At 43.1% G+C, this 24,553-nt stretch overlaps 1 protein-coding gene across 1 annotated transcript in view; it reads right to left on the bottom strand.

The window, feature by feature from the left end:
* Nucleotides 1-24,553, bottom strand: part of ksr2 (kinase suppressor of ras 2) — a gene marked incomplete at both ends in the record, with an annotated part of 123,331 nt that overhangs the window by 72,018 nt on the left and 26,760 nt on the right. Inside the window, 2 exons of the mRNA XM_080738050.1 lie at nucleotides 21,040-21,521; nucleotides 22,134-22,171. Of these exons, the coding sequence (XP_080594176.1) occupies nucleotides 21,040-21,521; nucleotides 22,134-22,171 (520 nt within the window). The remainder of the gene's footprint in view (nucleotides 1-21,039; nucleotides 21,522-22,133; nucleotides 22,172-24,553) is intronic.

Genomic DNA, 24,553 nt, shown 5'->3' with positions numbered 1-24,553 from the left:
CAACATGTCCTGCCACCATATATCACAGGACAATATGCCATTACTGAATAAAGGCCGGCGGGCAAGCGCACACGGGTGTCTGCGCATGTGCAATCGCGTAAATTCATGTGTGTTGTGGGTATATTTCACAGAAGACAGAATTTGATCAGAATGTTTTTTTTCCCATTACATAAAAATGAAACCATCGCTCAAACCTGGGCACACACACACGCAAGACCTAAATATTACAACGATAGAAAAGCAATTTGGCCCCTGCGGCCGTTCTAGTTAAGTGCCAGTTTCAAAGCACAGGCCCCGCGAGCAGCAAACTGCGCTGAACTGCAACCGAGGGGTCAGGGACAATAAGTGCAGATGTATGATTAGCTGTGCCTTTTTAACAGTGAGAGTGAGGAGAAACATCAGCGTGAAACCCAAACCCATCTGACGATCAGGTTGACAAATGGTGTTGATAACTCCCTCTACGCTTGTTGATGGTGACAGGAGTCATTCGGTTCTTTTTTTGTCCCTCCCCAATGAGATGATCAGACAGGGATTTACCAGGCAGCAGGGAAGACTGCGCACAATAAATGTGTTCTAAGTACTTTACCATAGAGAGAGAGAAAAATAGATTCTAGAATGGTTGAACACAATTGTTTTCTTGACACCGGTCGGTATCTTTTGGACGGATGCGGGCTTCTTTCCTTTCTCTTAAAGGGATAGTTCACACCAAAAAATATTTTTTTTTTCCTTCGATCGCTCACCCCATGGAGACTTGATTCTGCTTTTGTTTTTGTCGCATTCCCAAGCCAATAATTTGATGACCAGCAGTGGTTCCTTATGGAGACACAAAGAGCCTGCTTTGTTCCCAATGGACACAAAGAGTCTCAACAAATTAATGGCTTAGGAATGCGACAAAAAACAAGAATTATCCTTGAATTCAAGTCTCCATGGGGTGAGTAATCGATTGAAACAAAAGTCATTTTTGGGGTGAACTCTCCCTTTAAAGTCTAGAGGTTGATTGTAACAAACAATCAATAATAATCGATTTTAGGCATGCCATTATAGGTGGAACAGTGTGTGCACGCTTCGCACATGCGTGAGTGCTGCTGTGCCGCTCTGTTTGTGCTGTAATTATTTGATCTGCAGGTGTTCATACATGGCGACACAGATACCGTACATACACACTGTACACACTTTTAGAAGCGGATGGCACCGCTTGAGAAACTTTAATTTGACAGGAGTGGGTCTTTAATTAGCCATGTACAAACACCCCGCTATACCTCACCCAAACCCACAACCTATAATAAATAAATTCTACACCGGAGACAGTGGTATTTGTAGACAGCTATTACTATTAAGCGCTCATATAAATTCATAATCATGACTCCCATTTCCTGGGTGCAGACAGAGAGCAGCAGACGAGGGCTCATTAGGGACTATACAAGGGGATGTGACTGAGATGCTATGGATGGATGGAGATTGGAGAGACAGATGGACAGGAGGACAGGAGGACGGATCAGGGGTTGGGGAGGCGGCCATGTCTGGACGTTAAGGACCTTTGTGCTGACTTCCCTCTCTCACCTCAGTCACCTGTCATGCCATTAATGGTGGAGACCGGGGCCTATGGCCTGCTTAAAATGGATGAAGAGAGAACACAAAGTTGCACGTAAGCTCCTCCTTCAACTTCATAATCACCCCTCACAACTTAACTCGTTACTTTGTGAACTGCAGTGTTAGACACTACAGTAAAGTATCTCTGTACTGGGGCGCCCGCTGGCCTACTGGTCCAGGCGCATACCACTTAGGCATTGCCACATAGGCATGGATTCCTGGCGATGTCGCCGGTTCGATTCACGATCCGGATGACCTTTGCCGCGTGTCACTCTCCCATCTCTCCCCCATTTCTTGTCAGTCTACTGTCCTATCAATAAAGGCAAAAGCCCAAAAAAATATTTAAAAAAAAAGTTTCTTTTACTTTACTACTTGTGACTTTCACTCCAGCCAACACATTTGACTCTTTCACTTGCAGTCAAGTAATATTTGAACTGGAGTATCTATACATTGAATCAAGTAGTGGAGTTGAACACTTTGTCTACCACTGGTGAATTGAAATTTGTTTCAGAAGAACAGAAATCTTCCTCAGGGGTTGAGATCTCTAATGCGGAAATACAAGAAGTCATTAAATCCTTAAAAACTAAGAAAACACAGCGACCATATTGCTACATTTAGGAATTCTACTAAAATAAATTAATAATAATTTATTAATAAATTAACATTGATTTTACAATTTAACTTGGGGTCCCAGAGATAGAAATGCCATTAAATGGGGTCCATAGCCTAATGCATATCAAACTGTCCTTGAAAAAAAGAAAAATATTCTCTTTCAGGGGTCCCTGTCATATCTTTTCAAATGGGCGTCCGTGTCAATTTTGGGAGTCCTTGTCATGAAAACATTTGAGAACCACTGTCTTAACCTGTGTGTTCAGGTATTGAAGCATATTTGGAACCCTTTCTAGAATATTACCAGAGCTCACAGGAACCACTTAATGAGGAAGTGAGGCAGGGACTCCTTCTCCACACCCCGGCCACCCGTTTATTTTTAGTCTTTGACACACACACACACACACACACACACACACACACACACACACACACACACACACACACACACACACACACACACACACACACACACACACACACACACACACACGCATGCATTCGTGAGCTGGTGGTGATGTGCTCCTTAATGACACTGTGAATGAATGACATACACACACAGCAGTTCATGTTGCACTAATAAACCTCTGGGGTCAAAGGTCACAGGGTAATGGGACATGTGTGTCCTGAGGAGAGACTGATTGGTGTCTCAGTGTCTCAGAGGCCACCGCACTGCATTGATTCAACACTGAATATTCTAAACACAGTGACTCGCAACCTCTCCTGGATCAGTGCTAGGGATGGGACGATATTCATGAACATTTCATGTCACGATTATTGTGACCAAAGAAATTGCGATTTATGATATTATCGTGATAAGCTTCCTAAACGTCAAGGGCATCCACAATTACCAGAGGCAGCTCCACAAATCACGTTGAACACAGATTTGACTCAGATTTGTTTTCCTGCTATACCACTAACATGTGGAACGCCCTACCGCAAGCCTTAAAGGAGTGTCAATCCCTAACAACCTTCAAAGACTGTCTTGACTCTTTCAATGTTATATGAGATACATAAAGGGTTCCTGTGTAAATAAGCCGAAAATCTTACTTGGATCTCCTTTTAGTTGTTTTAGTTCTAATAAATTCTTCAATCAATCAGTCAAACCACCCACGCTGTTCGTTTTGTTTTTAGACACAATTGTTGAGGTTCTCTCTGGGAGTAATGTTAAGATGGGCACATCAGAGGGACAGCGCATGTCAGATGTTTTGGAGATAAAAGCCAGAGAGGCCAGACTGAGATGGTTTGGACAAAGATGGGTTGGCCAGGCAGGAGGCCTAGAGGAAGACCAAAGAGGAGATTTATAAAGAGAACATGAAGGTAGTTGGAGTGAAAGAAGAGGAGGCAGAGGACAGGGTGAGATGGAGGCAGATGATTCGCTGTGGCGACCCCTGAAGGGAAAAGCCGAAGAGAAAAGACACAAGGAACTATGGTGATACTAAATGTATACCACCATGCTAATGCACCAGAGCATTGAAACCTATAAAATAAAACACAGCTTGAACTGGTATTTTCGTTGCATTACAATGCATGATCCAAAATATCTATTCACCTTGCAAGTCTTCTTCTTCTTCGGAGGAAATTTAATGTCATTTCTTTGACTTTCCAGACGCCAAGCATAGAGTAGCACAGCTGTCATATCTCGTTAGGAAATTATTCAGGTGGCGGAGAATTTCCCCCCGTCCCCCCCACGCATACCTCAAGAGGTTTCAGCATTTATTTATTTTTATCTCTGGGTAATCCACAGAGCCCCGACCCCATCACAGCCGTCCTCCACCACACTGGAAAGAAATCCAATAAAAATGTATTTTTCTGGCAGAAAAGTGGTGCTGGGTGATGGCGAAATAACACTTTGACAAATTCTCCAAAAAGAAAAATATGCGCGTAATAAGGTGAGGGCGGAGAGAGAAAGGTAACTTGGTATGGGTGAGTGATTTTGTAAGTAAGAAGTGTGCCCTGGCTCAAAGAAAAGCGGTTATTCGTGGAATGGGATGCAAATTTGCCTCCCTTGAACGTTCTACGGTAGAATTACCCTGAGAAAAGAAGAGAGTGAATCATCGTCACCCCACCCAAATCCCACCCTCGCCTGCGCCTACTCCGTCACCGTGTGATTTATTAGCAAAAAAAATCCAATTCAATAAGAAAGTGCTTAACATTGAAAAGGCTGTGAGGCTGTCATAAGATGACATTACAGCCTCCGGCGCTGGCTGGCGGTGGGCAATACAAGCAACCGCGTTAGCACAAACACGCCACCCACCTTCCTGGACACCAGGGGCGTCAATTGGGTATGGCAGGGGTATGCAGCTGCCATACCCATGGGTCCAGGGGGAAAATAAAAGTAACTTTTAAATATAAATCCATGAATGTCTCTTTGTCTATCTGTGCTGGTTATTATGTTGTTAAATTACAATAAAATAACTACAAATGCAAAATTTTACAAAATGGTCACTTTAACAAGGTATTAGACCTATAATTATATTCTCCACACTTGTATCCTCCTCATCCTGACAAGACGGTATATTCCCAGGTTCCGTAGGTCAGCTGCACAGGTGCAATGCATTATTGTTAATTGTGGCACGTTTACTAACATGCCAAGTTTAGCTGCACTTGAACAACCGTTCCAGGCTGCCATATCCAGCCCAAGAAACCGTAGAAACAGGGGGAAAAAAAATAAAATGTACTTCTTAAAATAAATGTATCATGCCTGTTGCTAAGGTATGGCAACATGACTGATGTCTTGCAGGCGTGCGAAGGCGCGCGTGCAAGACACCAGTCATGTTGCCATACCTTAGCTTTTTCTGAACTGACGCCACTGCCGGACACGCTTCTGACAGGCGCCAAAGAGGGACTCGCTGAGAACTCACTTGGCCTTTTCGGTGTGCACGCGTCGCTGCAGATTAACATAAACAACAAGGTTCATTAATTGACACTCCAACCGGGAGAGGCTCTCGACATTAAAAAAGTACTATGGGGAGAGAGATAGTGCAGATAGAAGATATAGTGAGGGCGTGATGGATGGATCAAGAGATCGAGTTTAAGTAGTGCACTTGTCTTTGAAATGATGAATGTATTTACATATTCAAGAACTACATGTGGGGCAGGGAGAGTTGTGTGCTTCTCCTTGCGTAAGCAAATCCATAACAAAATGTTAAGTGTGATCACAAACTAATGGTTCATTAATTGGAAAAAAGCATCCACATTGCAGGATGGCTGATTTTGTACACAAACAAATATAAATACTGTAAGTGTTTATATTGTGATGACCTGGCATTGTGACAATACTTTGACATGGCTGCATCCTAGACCATATTGTCTAGTCCTGATCGACTAGACCATAGATCTTATATGTCAGAAGAGACTGAGAGCCCTATCTTGCTCTTCCAAAATATCAGTTCTTATGACTCAACTTAAGACCTGGAGGCGTGGCCAATGCTGTTTCGCTATTTTGTGGGGCCAATGCATTGGCCACTCCTCTTAGGTCGTAAGTTAAGTCATAAGACCTGTTTTTAAGAGATGCAAAATTGGGCTATCGCAGTTTTTGCAGTTAAACCCTCACATTACACTACATTATCTTTTTATTTTATTTTGACAACTATGTGCACATTACAAAGACATACACACAACAAAAAATTATAAATAAAGATAAAACAAGACATTTACTTGATTGCGACCGTCAGGTCGCAGTTACTACCGGCTGTCTGTCAGTCTGTCCGTCAGTCTGTCAGTCTGTCCGTCACGTCACACTTTTCCCCAACTCATATCTCCGCCACCGTTGCCCCAATCCATGCCAAACTTTGCACACACACTCTTTGCCTGCCAATCCACAACCTCCACCCCACCAGGGACTCCCGGAGCTCCAGGGACCCCCTTCCGCCGCTGCCAAAAAGTGCAAAAATGACCAAATGACCACCCAAACGGGGCTGTTCACGGGGAATTCCCGGGGACCACCGACTCCTGGTGCTCCAGCATGGATGCCCCTAGTGGAGGACCCCCGCCACTGCAGCGCACATAAAATGCTGTAACTCGGGCTAGGAGCGACCGGGAGAGCCGGGGCCGGTACCCACGTGTCCGCCTCGGCGGCGCCAAGAGAGCCGTCAACATGAATCTGTCCCATATAGCGCCACCATCAGGCCCATTTTTTCAAACACATTTTTGGACACAGCTCCTACAGATTTTGTCCTAAAATCACGCAAATCGGTACACAGTATGTCTACACTCATGTCATCAACATGGATCTGTCCCATATAGCGCCACCATCAGGCTGATTTTTTCAAAAACATTTTTGGACACTGCTCCGACAGATTTTGCCCTAAAATCACGCAAATCGGTACACAGTATGTCTACACTCATGTCATCAACATGGATCTGTCCCATATAGCGCCACCATCTGGCCGATTTTTTCAAACACATTTTTGGACACTGCTCCTACACATTTTGCGCTAAAATCACGCTGCGACCTGACGGTCGCGTATCTCCCGATTAGGGAGTCTTACTGGTTTGATTAGGCTGCTATGGCTCAATACTGCTTTGAGGAGTTAGAAACAGACTCCAGTAGCCTACTTTACAACAACATTTTAAGGACACAAGTTGTTCACATCTTCTATTCAGAATCAGCGACAACTCAACCCCCTCATTCAATGCCATTATTAACATGGAAGATTGCAACAAACTTGCTATGGGATTTTGATGTAACATACTACCTTTCAATAGGCCTATTGGAGATAAACGTGACAAAATGGACGTTTGCCTGCATGAATTACATTATGCATTCAACGATCATAATTTAAGAGTGAGGGAGAGTGTGTAATGTGGCACCATGTCATACATAATATCTCAACAATGAGAGGCACTGCGGATTGCTCATACAATTACAATATGACAGTTGGCTAGAACTACCAAATAATTCAGTTTCCTCATGAGTCATTCACCTGAAAGATGCATAAGTGCTGTGGCTATACTGTCATGTGCTTTCTACTGTTTCGTGATGTTCAGCCATAGCAATGTAATGCATTCCATTCCATGCATGCATACAGTAGCTAATGACGGCATCAGTATGCTAAACCTGGTCAGTTTGACATCAGTGCCTTGTAGCATTGTAACTAGGGTACTGGTAGGTCTAATTATTAAACTCTCCTGGATTTCCCAGGAGTCTCCTGGATTTTGACCCCATCTCCTGGCATGCTCCTGGATTGGCAAATCTCCTGGATTTCTCCTGGATTTTGTATCAAACTCCCAAAATTCACCAGAACACAGTAAATGACATCTACTATGTTATTTTTTTTCTGAAGAAGGAACCCCAGACCCCCGCTTTAGGCGTGGGGGCAATGCATGCAAGAAAGATCATACAGATATTCACTTAAGTAATGACTTAAAGATGAGGAGTCATTATTAAAGATGTCCTTTGCTTCAGTCACCAAATCTGTACACATGAGGCGCAGCTTGCGTAGCTAGTTCATGCAGACAACTCAGGGGGCGTGCTTCCCTGATCAGGTCATCAGTCACATGATCTCTTCACCTGATCAGGGCGGGTATTTAAATCCCTCTGCCTACCTCTTCATTCTGGCTTTTCTCCTGGCTGTGCAGCTGCCCTGCTGTCTGCTGCTCTGCTTGCTCTCTACTGCTGCTGATGTTTTGCAATCCCACCACCTCCCCAGCATCCACCTGTAGGTTCTGTTTCTAGATCCCCCTTTGGAGTCTTAATTCATTCCCTGGAATTCTATTTGGTAAATAATTCTATTTGCTATATAATATATCTAAAATGTTTATACTTACAGGGAATGAAGAGAGACAGAGTCCTGACGCCAAACTATGCTTCATATCATGCTCATGCTATGCTTCATATATTATGCTCAGTAATTGCTCAGTGAATGCTCAATAAAATATATTCCAAATTAATCCAAGAGTTGTCTGCCTGAACTACATTTTAGGCTGAAATTGTACCCATGCTAGTAAAGCAAGCTTGATAAAAGTATCAAACATGCACAAAATTCACCACAACACAGGAGATTAAATCTACTATGTTAAAAATGTTCTGGGGGAGGACCCCCAGACCCCCCGCTTTAGGGGTGGGGGCAATGCATGCAAGATCATACAGATATTCACTTAAGTAATGACTTACAGATGAGACATCATTATTAAAGATGTCTTACTTAGCTGCAGTCATCAAATCTGTACACCTACATTTCGCATTTTAGGCTGAAATTGTACACATGCTAGTAAAGTAATCCTGATAAATGTATCAAACATGCACAAAATTCAACAGAACACAGGAAAATATATCTACCATAAGACTCCCTAATCGGGAGATAAGCGACCGTCAGGTCTCCCGGACGCTCCTAGCCCGAGTTACGGCATTTTATGTGAGCTGCAGTGGAGGGGGTCCTCCACTGGGGGCGTCACCACTTTTGCGTCCGTTCTGGAGCAGCAGGAGTGGGTGGTCCCTGGGAATTCCCCGTGAGCAGCCCCGTTGGGGTGGTCATTTGGTCATTTTTGCACATTTGGTCGTTTTTTACACTTGGGGGTCCCCCAGGGAGCTGGGGGTCCCTGGAGCTCCGGGGGTCCTTGGAGGTTGTAGTTTGGCAGGTAAGGAGTGTGTGTGCAAAATGTGGCATGGATGGGGGCAACGGTTGTGGAGATATGAGCAGGGCAAAAGTGTGACGTGTCACGTGTGACACCTGGGGGTCCCCCAGGGACCTGGGGGTCCCTGGAGCTGCGGGGGTCCTTGGAGGTTGTAGTTTGGCAGTCAAGGAGTGTGTGTGCAAAATTTGGCATGGATGGGAGCAACGGTTGTGGAGATATGAGCAGGGCAAAAGTGTGACGGACTGACTGACCCACAGACAGCCGGTGGAGGTTTTGGTAGTAAATGCGACCTGACGGTCGCAATTAATACTTTTTGGGGAGAGCACCCCCCAGACCCTGGTTGGGGAGTTCCGCGCACCCCCCAAAAAATAAATCTCCTGGATTCTGACAGTCCAATGTTGACAACCCTGGGTTAGGCCTATGTTCCCACAATTTCAGGGTTAAATATGAAGGCACCTAGGCATACATTACTATGCTCGTGTAGTTGCACTACCTGCAGCTTTTAAAGCAATAAATAATACATTAATTAACAAATGTTATTAATTTGACTGTCCATTATACCACAAATGAAAATAAATGAATATGCTCTCACTCTCCCCGGCGGGAGCTACCCCTGAGTCCCCATCCTCGCCTGTCAATCAAATAATGTAACACTAAAGCATTCAAAGATAAACTTAGCAACCACTGCGTTGTTCCAATATTTCTCATCGTGTCAAGGGACTGTATCTAGCAATTAATTAGGTTTGTTAATTATGATTTCAACTGTTATGGGGTCAACTGTCAAATAACTATGGGAAATTGCGTTTCTATCCACAGCCAAATAAAGGGAAATGATCGATCATGACTGGTGTCGCGTATAGAAACCGAAACCCATGGCCCACGCCATGCCAGATTCAAAAGTGTGTGTTTAGGTTAAGTTATCAAAAAGCTTATTTATGTGGAAAGGATATTTTTTAAAACATATACCTGCGAATGATTATATGAATTAAACGTTTGTTTAATTGAAAAAGTTACACAGTATGACTTTAAATCACTGAAGCCAATTACTGAAATCATTGACTTCCTAAACGGCTTGGATTTTTTAATGGACATTAATTTTCCATTTAGAGACACCTGCCCTTGACTGCATGTGGAATAATTTAAATTAATTACACTTGTAAATGACACAAGACTTGGCTAACTTCCTGTCCTCGTCACATCCCTTCACTTTTGGACATAAGTTATTAAAGGACATTGAGGAGATAAGTCAAGTATTAGCAGATCAGATTAAATGTGTACGTTCGTTGATCATTATTTGTATTGCAGCCCAGTGGTTCTCGAATAGTTATAGTCAAGTATTCGGGATGATGCGTTCCTAGTTAGGGTCTGTAGAAAAATGCTCTATCTTGACCAAAAACGCAATCTGAGAAAAGAATCCGAGATTTTTTCCAAATCCAATGACCTGGAAGAGAAAGGAAAAAAAAAGATTAATGTTTATGTGCTATTTTTTTGTAATGTTACTTGTTTTCTGTATGGGGACTACGGATGGAAATTAGCATTCCCTAGCATAATAGTGAAAATAGCAGACCTCGCAACGTGTCTATAGCTTGTGGATCGGCTATTCACTATTAAATAGGGCTTGAGTGATTCATTCATGATGTGTTTTGTTCTGTCTTTGTTTGGGTTCCGAGGACACACCCAAATTCATCTTTTGGGTCTCGAGCTGAAAAAGTTTGGGGGAAACACTGTATAATGTAGACTGTAGAAAATAGGCAATGTGCCACCTGCTATTGATTTAAACTTCTGACTAATTGCTAAGATACATCCCTTTGTAAGTCTAGCGTGTATTTTTAGAACAAACAGCAGGGGACCTGAGTCACCGACACATGGGACCCAGCGGGAACTCTCTTCAGCATCTGTGCATCTGTCAGAAGACGCAGGCTGAACGTCTGAATTTGTTTGGAGTTTCTCAAACAAGCACCGGGGCCAGGGTTATTACAGGTAACTGACGCTAACAAAATAACTTAAACTAGAATAAAACATTATTCGTTTTTTAGTTTTTTTAAGCAGGTTTGCTAGTTTCTCAAATGCTTTTCAGGTAAAGGACCCCCAAAATGATATGTAATTAGCCACGGAACATCGGACTACCATCTAAAGATATGTTGTGCCAGGGACCCCCAAATAAGCTAGAAGATAAGCTAGAAGATTAGTCACGATTTAGGCTTACGTGTTTCAACTGTTGCTCAGTTTGCATAGGACCCCCTGGAACCCCTTCAAGGACCACCTGGGGTCCTCAGACCCCACTTTGAGAACCAGTGCCATAAAACCTGCTCGTCACTGTTAATAGTGATAACTCGTAATGCCCCTCAATAACCTCTTGAACACTATAAGATCTCTGCTGGCTCATGCGCAAATTGGACTGAAGTAGATGCCCAGAATAACTAATGTAAATGATTCTGACAAACACAAAAACACACCCGTATTCACTCTGCAAAGAATTCATGTCCCTCAAGTTAATACAGATGGTGCACTTCAAGCAAAATGAGGCGCTTAAAGCCAGATTTGTACTTAGTTGCGTGACAGGTGTCGCACGCCGAAAATAGCCAGTCTACAAGTTCACAAAGCGCTGCACCCGCACCGCATAGGGAGTGTTGCTAATGTTTTGCTGATGGTAACTTGACTACAGACAGCCGTGCCAAGCGGGACCGGACGTGCGACGTGAAACACTGTACACGTGCGGCTATGTCAAACCAAGCACAAGATGCACGCCTACCTCAGGATAAGGCATTGCCACAGCTGTGAATGAGAGGTGGAGACTCAGGAGACACGGCCGGTGCATCAGCCAAGCACCGCTGCATGGACAAATGGTTAAACATGCCAACTGGTTGCATCCTTGCTGCTGTCTTTCAGTGTTCTGGCCCGACCCACTGCCAGCAGCAGTGTGTTGCCACCAAAGTACCCAGGGTGTCCAACCCAATAGTGGGTTCATCAAATGAGTAGGGATCATCTCCAATACATTTCCAATGCACCTCTCCCCCCAAAACATAAACAGTAAACAAACAATTCTCTTTTCTCCCTGGCAATAATTATTGTCTCTCTCCTGATTGAAGTACTTCCATCAGCTACTGTAGCTATCCCAACTGAATTTCACAGCAGTTTGTGCCAGGATTACCACTCTGGAAGCGGTATGTACCTGTACTGTATGTAACGTTAATGTTGTTTGTTCTGTAGGTACAGAGAGGATTATGAAAAAGAAAGTGGTGCATTCATATAGCGCCTTTTATGCAAATCACTTCACATATATTGTGCATTACTTTCACCCATTCATTTATACACCGATGGCAGAGGAAACCATGCAAGGCACCAACGTGCTCATCGGGAGCAATTGGGGTTCAGCGTCTTGCTCAAGGACACTTCGACAGTAACTCCGGGGGAGCCCGGGTTCGAACTGGAAACCTTGTGGCTCTCCATTCGGCCGCTCTACCGACCACGCTACCCCTGAGCCACTGTCACCCACCATATCACAAGTTCTCAGGCACTGTACTTTCTTGAAATCTATAAAGGGCAACACACACATTCCACACACCTTTGCGTCCCTGTTTTGTCTCGGGAATTACAATGTATTTATGTTTCGTAAATCTGGTTGGGAATGGGAATATGTATATTTTATGTCTTCATAAAATTGTCACTGAATCACAGCAATCACTGTCTCACTAGGTATTTTATAGGGTCTATTTTAAAATGTCAACAATTACAATTATGTACGGTATATTAAAGGACAGCTGGAAGACATGTAACATTTACAACAGAACAGAGTTATTGATGCACTCGTCATGAAAGAAAAAAGATGATGAATTCATTGGACCAAGTAACAGGGAAAGGGAAAGTCCTCTATGAACTGTATGCAAAGGGTTTTCAATAAATGGTTTGCAAAATCTTTCATAATAATAATAATAGCCTATACATGTTTTTGTTTTGCTTTTGCCTGCTTCTACCAGGGGCCTGTTTCACGAAACCTAGATTAGGGATAAAGCCTGGCTTTATCAGCTATCCTGGCTTTAGTAAATCTGAGTCAGAGCTCAATCGGTTTCATGAAAGCTGAATTATCTTGGCAGATTAGCCTCGCCAGTTAACCTGGATATTTTAAGCCTGAACTCGGTTTCATAAAAGTTATCCCACCTTAGTTACCATGGAGATTAAGCTGTGAAAATAGCTCTAGACCAGGCTCACAGCCAAGATTTGTTAATCCATGTGCCTTTTTGTTCAAGTTTTGTTAAATAGCTGTTAGTCCAATGACTCCAAATGTAAACTAATGACTTTTTCCATATTCAATTCAATACCTATGTTAGTATATAGACTAATTTTAATTACTCTGCATTAAAATGAAATCAAAATATATATAATACATTTAATTATAAGCCTATTGCTGAAATAGTGTGTGATAATATATTATTGAAGTTCTTGAGATTATAAAAACTGGCTGACAATGTCGCAAGGGTGTTTTCAATTAAGTTAGCGATAAGAGCCTTTCTAGGTGTGATTATTCTATAGCCGCCAGTGACGTAAAGTACATTTACTTAAGTATTGTACTTAAAGGGGAATTTCGGTCAAAAACAACTTTCCTACTTTTAAAATTATGTTTTTGGAAGCCTTCAGGGTGCTCCAGGAGTTGTTTTGGCCAAAGCAGCAATTTATTCCATTTTCGATTGTATGTCCAGCTCAAAACAGCACATATAGGTTCGATTTTTATTCCGGTTATTTTTCTCGCTTCAAAGTCCATTTTTTCGCTTTGTATCAGTCTCTGGTGCTCTTGCTAGCCACGGGAGGTACTGTTTCCACGGGAGCATCCATGTTTGTTGACGAAACTGTGACCTTTCAACTCCGCCTAGTTGGTGCAATCCCGGCTCTCGCCACTAGGGGCGCGCCACATACTAGACCCAGTCTATGACTAGACCACAGATATACAGTAATTCTATGCTGCTGCTACTCTCATAGTACCTCCCACCCCACTTCTCTGGTGCTTTGTTTCGGTATCGCTGGGTCTTTTCTATCTCTTATTGAATAATTTGGATATTGGGATAAAACAACACTGATGGCTCATTGATGGCCTATCTCAGTCTATTGTCAGTCAACATTCCTACAGAGAGCTGTGAAAATGCAACCCCCTTGAAAATGTAGTCCTATTTACACAGTATGTAAATGTCATTTAGCCCTATAGTCTCCCACAACTTTTTGTTTTTTTTATTTCAATTGGATCATTACATTACATTAGAGATTTGAATTATTTGTATCATGATAGCCTGTCTCTGTAATGCTATATTTCTATACATCTCATGATCTCAATAGAATATCCAACATTGAAAAAATATTTTTTTTATTTTCTTTTTCCAAAAATATTCATTGTATTGTTTTAAATGTGGCTTTTTTTTTTTATATAAATGGGCAATAAGTAACAAGGAGTATATGTTATTTCCGTTCACATGAATACATGTCCTTATCTCTCATCAAGAAATGTTGATAAACTCAGAATAAGATTTGTTGATTGACCTTATTCACAAACCTTTTCAATTGTTAGCTTCTATTATAAGTTTAGCCAGAGCTTGTCAAACACATGCATAGTTACAACTATAGTTTGCAAATATGAAGACACATGTATTTAGAAGATCCTCCTTTTGTAAACCTAATCTGACTAGCTTGTCTAGTATTTTAACTTGCATTATAATGTATCTCTACCACAGCATTTGTTACATTATTCAAGACACCTTTGTTTTGGGGTTGTTTTGGGGTTGACAACGACCCTAATTTGCATTCCATCAAAAAGCTCCAGCTATGTCCTCTTCTTTTGAAAAGGATACAATAGGCTGATATTTACATAGCCTGGTTAATAAACCAGACTGCACAACACCACCCCCTGTTGGTAGTGGTGGTGTTGTGTAGTCTGGCCCTTCACATTAAATAAGCTTTTTCTACCAGCCCTCAGAGAGGGCGAGCCAATCAGGGCTGTAGGCTTGGGGCACGTGGTGGGTGGTGGCCTGGTTCAAAAACATTCAGCCAATCAGGCGAGTCTGTGTGTATTCAAACACATTCCCCCCTCCACTCTTATTACAGACATCAAACAGATTGTAGTCTTTGATGCTTTCAGTGACTAACGAGCTATTGACACTTGTATGGCTCAATCAATTACAGCAGCTCACAAGCCCTTTGAAGTTCAGAGGGAGCAATTAAGAGCAAGTCAACTTAACATTTTTTTAAACCACCCCCTGCCCGCCCCCCCAGAAGTGGAATGTCTGCCCGAAATCTCAGACTCTCTTCCCAAAACGAAGTGTGTGATAGAGTCTGACGCTTGCAGTCAGGCTAATATTTACATACTGTAGGTGTGAGTTATTTCTGTATACCCTTTGTTGAGGCTAAGAGAACACTTTTCATATACGAAAGACAGCTTGAGGGTTGCATCAGTTTATTCTACAAATTATTTTCTTCACAAGCAAACAACAGCAGAAGGGAGCTGGTCTAGTATGTGGCGCACCCCTAGTGGCAAGAGCCGGGATTGCACCAACTAGGCGGAGTTGAAAGGTCACAGTTTCGTCAACAAACATGGATGCTCCCGTGGAAACAGTACCTCCCGTGGCTAGCAAGAGCACCAGAGACTGATACAAAGCGAAAAAATTGACTTTGAAGCGAGAAAAATAACCGGAATAATAATCGAACCTATATGTGCTGTTTTGAGCTGGACATACAATCGAAAATGGAATAAATTGCTGCTTTGGCCAAAACAACTCCTGGATCACCCTGAAGGCTTCCAAAAACATCATTTTAAAGGTAGGAAAGTTGTTTTTGACCGAAATTCCCCTTTAAAGGGGAAGACCACCCATCCTTTAAGTATACTCTTGAGGTATTTGTACTTTACTTGAGTATTTCCAATTTCCAATACTTTATTTACTTCTACAATATATTGTACTTTTACTCCAATACATTTATTTGAAAAGTTTGTAGATTTACAAGCTCACAATGCGAAGCATTCTGAGCTTGTAGATCTGTCATTTTCAAAAGATTTTCCTACATTTGAAAACTTGAAATGGGACATCTGCATAATGAGTACTTTTACTTTTTGTACTTTAAGTATATTTTGATACCTTTACTCAAGTACATTTTGAATTCCGGACTTTTACTAACAGAGTATTTTTTCATTACAGTATTGATACTTTTACTTGAGTACAAAATATGCGTACTTTTTTCACCACTGATAGCAGGCCTGTAGCATGCCTGTCTTTTTTTTTGTGTGTGTGTGTGGGGGGGGGGGGGGACACTGCTCTGTTCTTTGGTGCCGTCATTGGTCACGATCAAGGATTCGACGCTCGACTGCATGGGCTTTCCAAAGAAAAGTCTCTCCTTCTCAGCCTGGCTTGGCGTTAGTGGAACTGAATAAACCAGGCTATACAGAGGAGGCTTTGTCAAGTCTGGATATGTCTTAAATCCCAGCTTAGTTTATTCTACTTTCGTGAAACAGGCCCCAGATGCATGCTTGGAATTTGTATTTTATGGAGTCATGATAACTTGCTTTCAAGAATGTATTGAGGTCAGAGCTGTAGAGCTGGAACCCTGTGTTTAAAAGTGGAAGTTCATGCTTAGAGATAAGGTTCCTCTGTGAGGGGGTACATGATCACACAGACAGGTTCCAGACAGATTAGCAGAAGATAGGCTCTATGGGCTACATGGCTCAGGAACTATTTGTTCCCAAGGCTACTTACTTTACACTACCTTACTGCTGATTGCTTGAGAAAAGGCAAAACAAAGGGGGTGCAGCCTGTCACAAAGAAATATATCTGATTTGTGAAAACTTTGACAAAAGTTTCCTCACGGGCCCATGAAGAACTGATTAACTGGTCACATGCATCACAAAGTTATATTATAGCCAAGTTTTAGCTAGGCCTTTATCTGTTTTTATTTCCTTTCATCCTTTATTTCCTTTCAAATGCCTTATCATGCTTTTAAGATAGATAGATAGACCTTTATTGATCCCGCGAGGGAAATTCACTTGTCATAGCTGCACTGCAGTTAGAAACGCAGGACAGATACCAGGTCAAAATAGGTCAGAGCACAACGGAACTATTTTTGCGTGACAATGCGGGAAGTGTGTGTGTGTGTGTGTGGGGTGGGGGGGTTAGGCCCACATTTTTAACCGTTGCTTTCACGTGCGATTGTAAACACACCTTCTAAACAGCTGTGGAACGATGGTCTTTATTAAACACTGTCACCATTATGGTTGGGTTATCTTGATGAAAGTCCTTGTGTGACCGAAACGTCAAAAATAAATCAATGTAGAGGTAATTAGTGTTTCCGGAATTCACCGTTTAATTTGAATAGTTGATTTGATTCCCTATACTGTGCAGGCTGCATTTTAACTATAGGGCTGGGCAATTAACGGAAAATATATGAAAACCAATATTTAGAACCAATAAACAACGTAATCTCGCTCATGCAGGTTAACTGAATATTTAACGAATCAACACAAATATTTATATTTTACAATCAACTAAATTGATTAGTCTGTTTTACCAAGAATGAACCCTGTATTATTACTTCATTGTACAATGTTGGAGTGCAAAAATAGCCGCTGTACAAGTTCAAAATACGTCATGAGCGTGTAGATCTACTATATAGACTTTTGGATGTGATTGGTTTTTTAAAACATTTCCTCAGTCAACGAATGCTCCACCACTCTCATATCAAGCCAACAGAAATTCCTCAATGTTTCTGAATGGAATGGCACTCATCCGTCAGTGGCTAACCCAACCACAGCCTTCCAGATCAATAAGACAAAGCGAGCATTCTTGTGTTATTCATCTCCTCAGTCTTAGGCCTGTACTGCATGCCAGTGATTCAGAGATATGAGGCCATTTCTCATTAAGAGGAATGTCTCAAGGGGTGAGCGGGTAATCCCTGGTTCTTGTGTCCTGGACACAGAACCGAGTAATTAAGTCAAGAGCAAATGAGAAAGTAGCTCTGTGAGCTTATTAAAATGCCCAGGTTGGTGGTCAGCGAGAGACATGGTAGGCAACAGTGTACCTGTGAAAAGAACCTGAATGATCAGAGTTCTAGATTTCATTTACTCCAGGGTAAAACCTTAATTCTCTTTGTATTAAAGCCAAAGACAAGAGCTGTAAAGTAGAACAAAGATAATAACGGATGGAGTATTGTGTGATCTTGACACTGGAGAGCTGTATAAATAGTGAAATCTACTTTCAGGCTAAACCGTAGCGGATTTCAGACGTGGCTTCAAAGTGGATATTGAACTTCATGTGGCCACTGGCCAGCCTGTGACGTCAGTCATCGTCTATATGACATATCAATCATGTATGACTCCAAATTTGGGGAAGGTTTCAACCGGAATATAAAATTCATGTTGAATAATTATTAAGGGGCGGTACTTCTGTGGCCTGCAGTGTGCACAATATACAGTATATCTGTCTCTGTTTGGTGGAGCGGTTTGCCAGATCCGAATGCACAGACAACCAGACAAGTCAGTCAGTCAGTCAGTCAGTCAGTCAGACAGACAGACAGACAGACAGACAGACAGACCCACAGACCCTCTTCTATCTATTCTAGACAGCTCTGAGCCACGCTGAGCCAAAACAGAACAGAACAGATGCAACAACGTGCATGAACTCCATTCCCCTTGTGCGTGTAAAGATTAAATAAAATGCACACAGGTGGCTTGTGTCGGAACTGAACCTGCGAGTTGATCCTTGCCGGCACTTTCTTGCACTACAACCCACTGAGCCCCGTTCAGCCATGATGCTCTCTGGGGATCGTTTCGCTATCAGCGAAGGCAAGCAGACGATGTCCTCCGTCCAGACGAGTGGCAGCATTTCCGGGCGCGCTCCGTACAAAAGCCATTGATTAGAGGATCTCAGCTCTGAGCCTGCGGTCTATCAGAGCTCTGAGACCGGTAATCAATTCTCTAATGCCGTTTGAGGTCAGCGCAACTGTGATTCTCTCCTTACTGGGCATACACACGTGTGTGTGCGTGCGTGAGCGCACACACACACACAAGCACGGGCACACACGCACGCACAGGCACGCACACGCACACGCACACGCACACACACACACACACACACACACACACACAGGTTTGTATAACGGCCGGACTACACCAAGCCGTTTCGCGCGCGACCGTGCGTATGCGGGGCGCGCGCGCGTATGCGCGTTTTGGATGGATCCAATGTATATCAATTCAGCCGGCTACAACAGGCGTACGGATAGCGCGAACCACGGATACGCATTCCCTAAAAATAGGATCGGCTCTATTTTTTAAGCACGCGTATGCGTTTTGTACACAGACTATCTGGTCTTCCTCACATATACTCCCTCCTTGGTGTAGCCTGGAGCGTTTACGCATACGCGAGCGTCTTCACGGATAGTACGCGCGTATGTGCGCATTTCTTGGTGTAGTCCGGCCGTAACTGTACTTAATTACTGTGGATATCAACATATACAGTACATACAGATATTTTATAAGAATGCAATTTTTACTGTTTGCCATCTTAAATGTAAACCTAAAGCTGAACATAGCAGCTCTACAAACTCACAGAGCTTGTACAGTAGATACAGTGCTGTCAGCTATTTTCAGTAAAAACTTGGCGTAACCTCAATCCTAACCCCTAAACACAACCTCTAGATGTCTAACCCTAACCTGAACATTTTCCTAATTGTAACCATTAATCTAAAAAAATATAATAAAACTTTCAACCATTAACCAACCATTTCTCTCGTTAGGACCATGGAATGTGTCCTCAAAATGTCTATTTCTCAACTTCTGCTAAACTTGTGGGGACATTTGGCCCTCACATGTATAGTAATATACCGGTAAGCACGCACGCACGCACGCACACACATGCACACGCGCACACACATGCACACACACACACACACACACACACACACACACACACACACACACACACACACACACACACACACACACACACACACACACACACACACACACACACACACACACACACACACACACACACACACACACACACACACACACAGCCCCCCCCCCCCTATCTGCAAGCACGCATGCACTAAATATAACCCAGATGGCTGTCGTAAAAGCAGAAGACAAACTCCCCAAATATTAACTTAGCAAGTGGCACAGTGATAGGGCATTGTCATCTAATGGCATTATCAGAATGAGCACGGCTGTCCTGAGGGGGGCTCTGCTTCCTGATTACCTCACAGCGGTGGACCCTGTGCGCAGTCTAAATCTGATCAGCATAGCACCAGACGCAGCCACGGCCGGTCAGGAACTCTGGCCCTAGGCCCCCGAATCTCTACTGACTGACTGACTGACTGACTGACTGACTGATCGACTGCCCGCTGGTAGCCTAATTCATGGCAGTGCTTCCCAAACAGTGGGCCGGGACCAGTAGTGGAAAAAGTACTCAGTTTTTTTTATACTTAAAAGTATCAATACTGCAATGTAGAAACACTCTGTTATAAGTGAAAATCCGGAATTCAAAATGTATTTGAGTAAAAGTACACAAGTATCAAAACTACTTAAAAGTACCAACAGTAGAGAGTACTCATGATGCAGAACGTCCCATTTCACAAGTTCAAAATGTATAAAAATCTTTTGAAAATAGCAGATCTTTTAGCTTTTAGATTGGCTATTTTCAAATGGTAATATAGGGCAGAAGAGGTTAATGTATATTTTGTGATAATAATCTAAATCTGCAAAGTAAAGTAACTAGTGACTAAATACTGTCAAATAATAATAGTGGAGCAAAAGTGCAATATTTGCCTCTTTCCTCCCTTGAGGAGATCTGTCACTGCTGCTTTTTCATTTGATTTCCTCTTTCATCATTTTCTTCCATCAACTGACGTACTGAATCCTAGATTACCTTGTAATTAATTACCTTGTAAATAACCGACAAACAACTGTTTGTAGGTAGCCCATGTAATGCATGTTGTGAACACTGTAAAATAAATACAGACAGCGAAAATAACAAGCTCACAACACATGAGCATCGTAGATCGGCTAGTAGGTCGGCTATTTTTGCTGCTCGTTGTACGAGTATAGAGCTGTACGGACAAGCCCCACCCCACCCCGTCTATGTCACCCCCACATGAGGGTATAGGGCCCAGACCCTGTGTTCTCTTTGCATTAAATACAAAGACAAGAGCTCTAAAAAGTAGAACAAAGATACCAATGGATGGATTCATAAAAGGCGGATAGTATGAACGTACCCTGGGGACGTGGATGGCACTTACTTGGGCGTCTGCACGTCCTCCAGGCGGTTCCCCAGCTGGAACTCGTGGGACTTGCTGCGGTGCAGCGCGGTGAAGCCCGGCAGCAGGTGGATCAGCTTGCGGCTGGGCGGGGGCGGCGTCCCCGGCGCCTTCACCTTGTTCCGGCGCCGCATGGGGGGCGTGCCCGGCGGGGTCATGGCGTTCACCACCAGGGGAGTCCGGGGAGGCGTGTGGCCTAAGTGCCTCTGCCGGGGGGACGGGGGCAGGGAGCGGTGGCCCGCGTCCAGGGACGATGGGAAGAGGTGGGCGGCGGCGGCGTCCACGGTCAGTCGATCGGAGTACAGGGAGGGACTGTGGCACACGTACTGGTCGCACTTGGACTGGACCACGGGGCTTTGGGAGAGCTGGAAACGGATCCACTGGCTGGGCTCTGGCTGGCACACCGGGGTGTTCTCCTTGCCTGACTCGGAGGTCGGCCACTGGATGGACCAGTCCTGCTTGGCCTGGCTCCCTGTCCACCGGGAGGGAAGAGGAGAGTGGGAACTGTGGAATGTATGAAGGCCACATACACACGTACCACCGATTGTACATACAGCACGAATGAGCACCACAGTCTGTCATCCAAAAGGTTTGCAATGGTTTCCAGCGCCAGATTTACAATGATATACGGTACATATATTTTTACATACATCTTTCAATGTACAGTACACAATAAGAATGTATCACATTTTACGCCATTGGCTTTAGTTGTTTAATATCTAAACTGTGAACGTGAAAGCTGATGTTGTGCTTGTTTTATTTACTTGATTTGTGGATACTTTTGTTGAACACACTTTGTGAATAACATAAGCCTTTGTTTGTTACACAGCTCATTTTCGCAAAAACTCAGTTAGCACTAGCATCATACATGCAATGGTATTCAGGTATTATAGCTAGATGAGATGTGTAGCTTTCACAGATGGACAGATGGGAGGGAGCGTGAATAGAAAGCTGCATGAATCACAGCCGCTATAACAGCACTTTACACCAAAAACAAAAACAACAGAAAGCAATGACGTGGATGTGGGCAGTCAAGATGATTCCTCCCCCCCCCCCTGCTAAGATGACAATACTTTACCTCCATTACTGTGCAATTTATCCTCCTCAAGTTGGTCTTAAGAAAGAAACAAAAGAAAGAATGTGCTCATTGATCTGGAAGAAACAACTTTCTATTTATGTCTTCCTTTTTTTGTGTCCATTGTCAAAGTGATTGCATAGCCATTCTACCGTTCGTAAAATTGATCCTTGCAACAGCTCTACAGGCTCAGTGCAAGTGAATTCAGACAGCTGTCTAATGGCAGCAATCTCCATCGGGCTACCATTATGTCAAGGCAAATACAGTGAACATCTCACAGATACAGTATATATCAGGGGTAGGCAACCTTAGGCATGGGTGCCAACATTGGCACAGGGGAGGGTGATCACCGGCACATTGGCAGAAGTGTGAGAGAGGACTTTTATTTTAAAAACATTTTTTTTTTAAACGTGGTAAATTAAATGAAGTTAAGATAATTTATCGCAAATTACATCTTGCACAACATTCTACATTCATTAAAACTCTGAACTCTGACTGGGGAGGGCATCAGGGAGATAGATGGGTTATTGCTCTCGGTCTAATGATCGTTATAACAATGTCCTGCCAATCGAAATACCTTATGTCCAAATATTTGTCATTATTATTTTTTTAAACGTGGTCAATTAAATGAAGTTAGCTAATTTATAGCAAATTACATCTTGCACAAAATTCTACATTCATTAAAACTCTGAACTCTGACTGGGGAGGGAGTCGGGGAGATAGGTGGATTATTGCTCTGGGTCTAATGATCGTTCCTGCCATTCAAAATATGTCAAAATATTTGTCATTAAAATGTATGTTGACATGGCACACTGACACTTGAGAAAATAAAAACATGGCACTTCATCTCAAAAAGGTTGCTGACCCCTGGTATATATGATACACTTTAGCCATGTTCCATTTTTGTCTTCACCACCAGACTGACGGATGCCATATTATGATGAACGCAACATCCAATCAACATACGATTTGTAATCACTTCATGTTGGGTTGCCTCTAGAGCAGTGGTTCTCAACCTGTGGGTCGGGATCCCCAGGGGGGTCGCCAAATTATTTTGTGGGGGTCCCCAGATGATTAACTTAATGTGCAACATTGGTTTCTCACTCAACAGTCAAAAAAAAATCACACTTGTGTGAACTGAGCGGTGGTGTGTGTGTGTGTGTGTGTGTGTGTGTGTGTGTGTGTGTGTGTGTGTGTGTGTGTGTGCAACAGCGCCCCCCCCCCTTAACATGTGTGGTCAGAAAAGGTTACTGCAGGCTACGGACACGGAGACAGACATACAGACAGACAGACAGACAGACAGACAGACAGACCCACACACACGGCCACGTATAGGAGCGTTGTGACCACCGCTCAAAAAAACAACAACAAAAGGTTTAAGGGTATAGAGGCTATCTGCACATGTCTAAAGTGACAATTTAAGGACTTTTTAATACCTCTAAAATGACAAATTAAACATTGGCCAAATTGTCAAATATTAGAGACAGAAATTGTGAAAATAGCCGATCTACATGCTCACACCGCCTCGCAACGTGAGGCGTTGTGGGCATGTAGATCTGCTATTTTCACAATCGAACCGTGTTATACAACATGTAATGCCTCAACTCTTAGTGCTCATCAGGGTGGAGGGGTCCCCAGTTAAAATATGATTATTTTGGGGATCGCGGCCTGAAAAGGTTGAGAACCACTGCTCTAGAGCACATCTCCAAAAGTGCTTTCAGTTCTGCCCATAGGGGGTGCAGGGGGCCAGTTGTCCGGATTTAAAATGAAGCAAACACGGAACTATAAGTTCCTATGATAGCGTTTTGCGAAAATATGGTCCAATTCATATTATAATTGATGTTAAGGAGGGGCTTGTGATCATTCTTCTACGTGTGCTTTATTTTCGGCAAACTCAAGACAATGTCCTATGTATCCCTGCGGTTGCGTGTGACCGTTGGCAGCCAATAGCATTCCTTGGGTAGTAATGGGTACCATGATGGCGACACCCATATACGGGCAAAAAAGCTTAATTTTCGCAGTATAGAAACCAATGGGTTCCGTCCATATTTTTTACAGTTTATGGGGGGGGGTGCCACAAATTCAGAAAAAGTTGAAACATAATGTTGTGGAAATGCTATACAGCTCTCTCGTCTGCAACCCACGACTGAAACACGGCCCCTGGTATAGGCGAACCAGCCTGGTGAAGACCTGCACTCTGCGGAGCACCCTTTTATAGCTTTTCTAGGTGCTTTGGGCTTTGATTGAGAGTTTACTGCTGCAATGGCTGCACTGAGTGAAAGTGCAGAGAAGACCCTGTCATCAGGCCTCTTGTCAGTATGACATTCACATAGCAGATTGCAGTCCCTGTGAGTACATTCCTCCATGGGCATTCATCATAAATAGAGGATGGTCTGGATCTAAATAGAGGATTCTGTCACA

This window comes from Nannobrachium achirus (assembly GCF_963921795.1).
Source record: "Nannobrachium achirus genome assembly, chromosome: 12".
In the NCBI taxonomy this organism is placed as follows: Eukaryota; Metazoa; Chordata; class Actinopteri; order Myctophiformes; family Myctophidae; genus Nannobrachium; species Nannobrachium achirus.
Note: the sequence above shows the minus strand (reverse complement) of the source record. Positions and strands in the feature narration are given on the sequence as shown.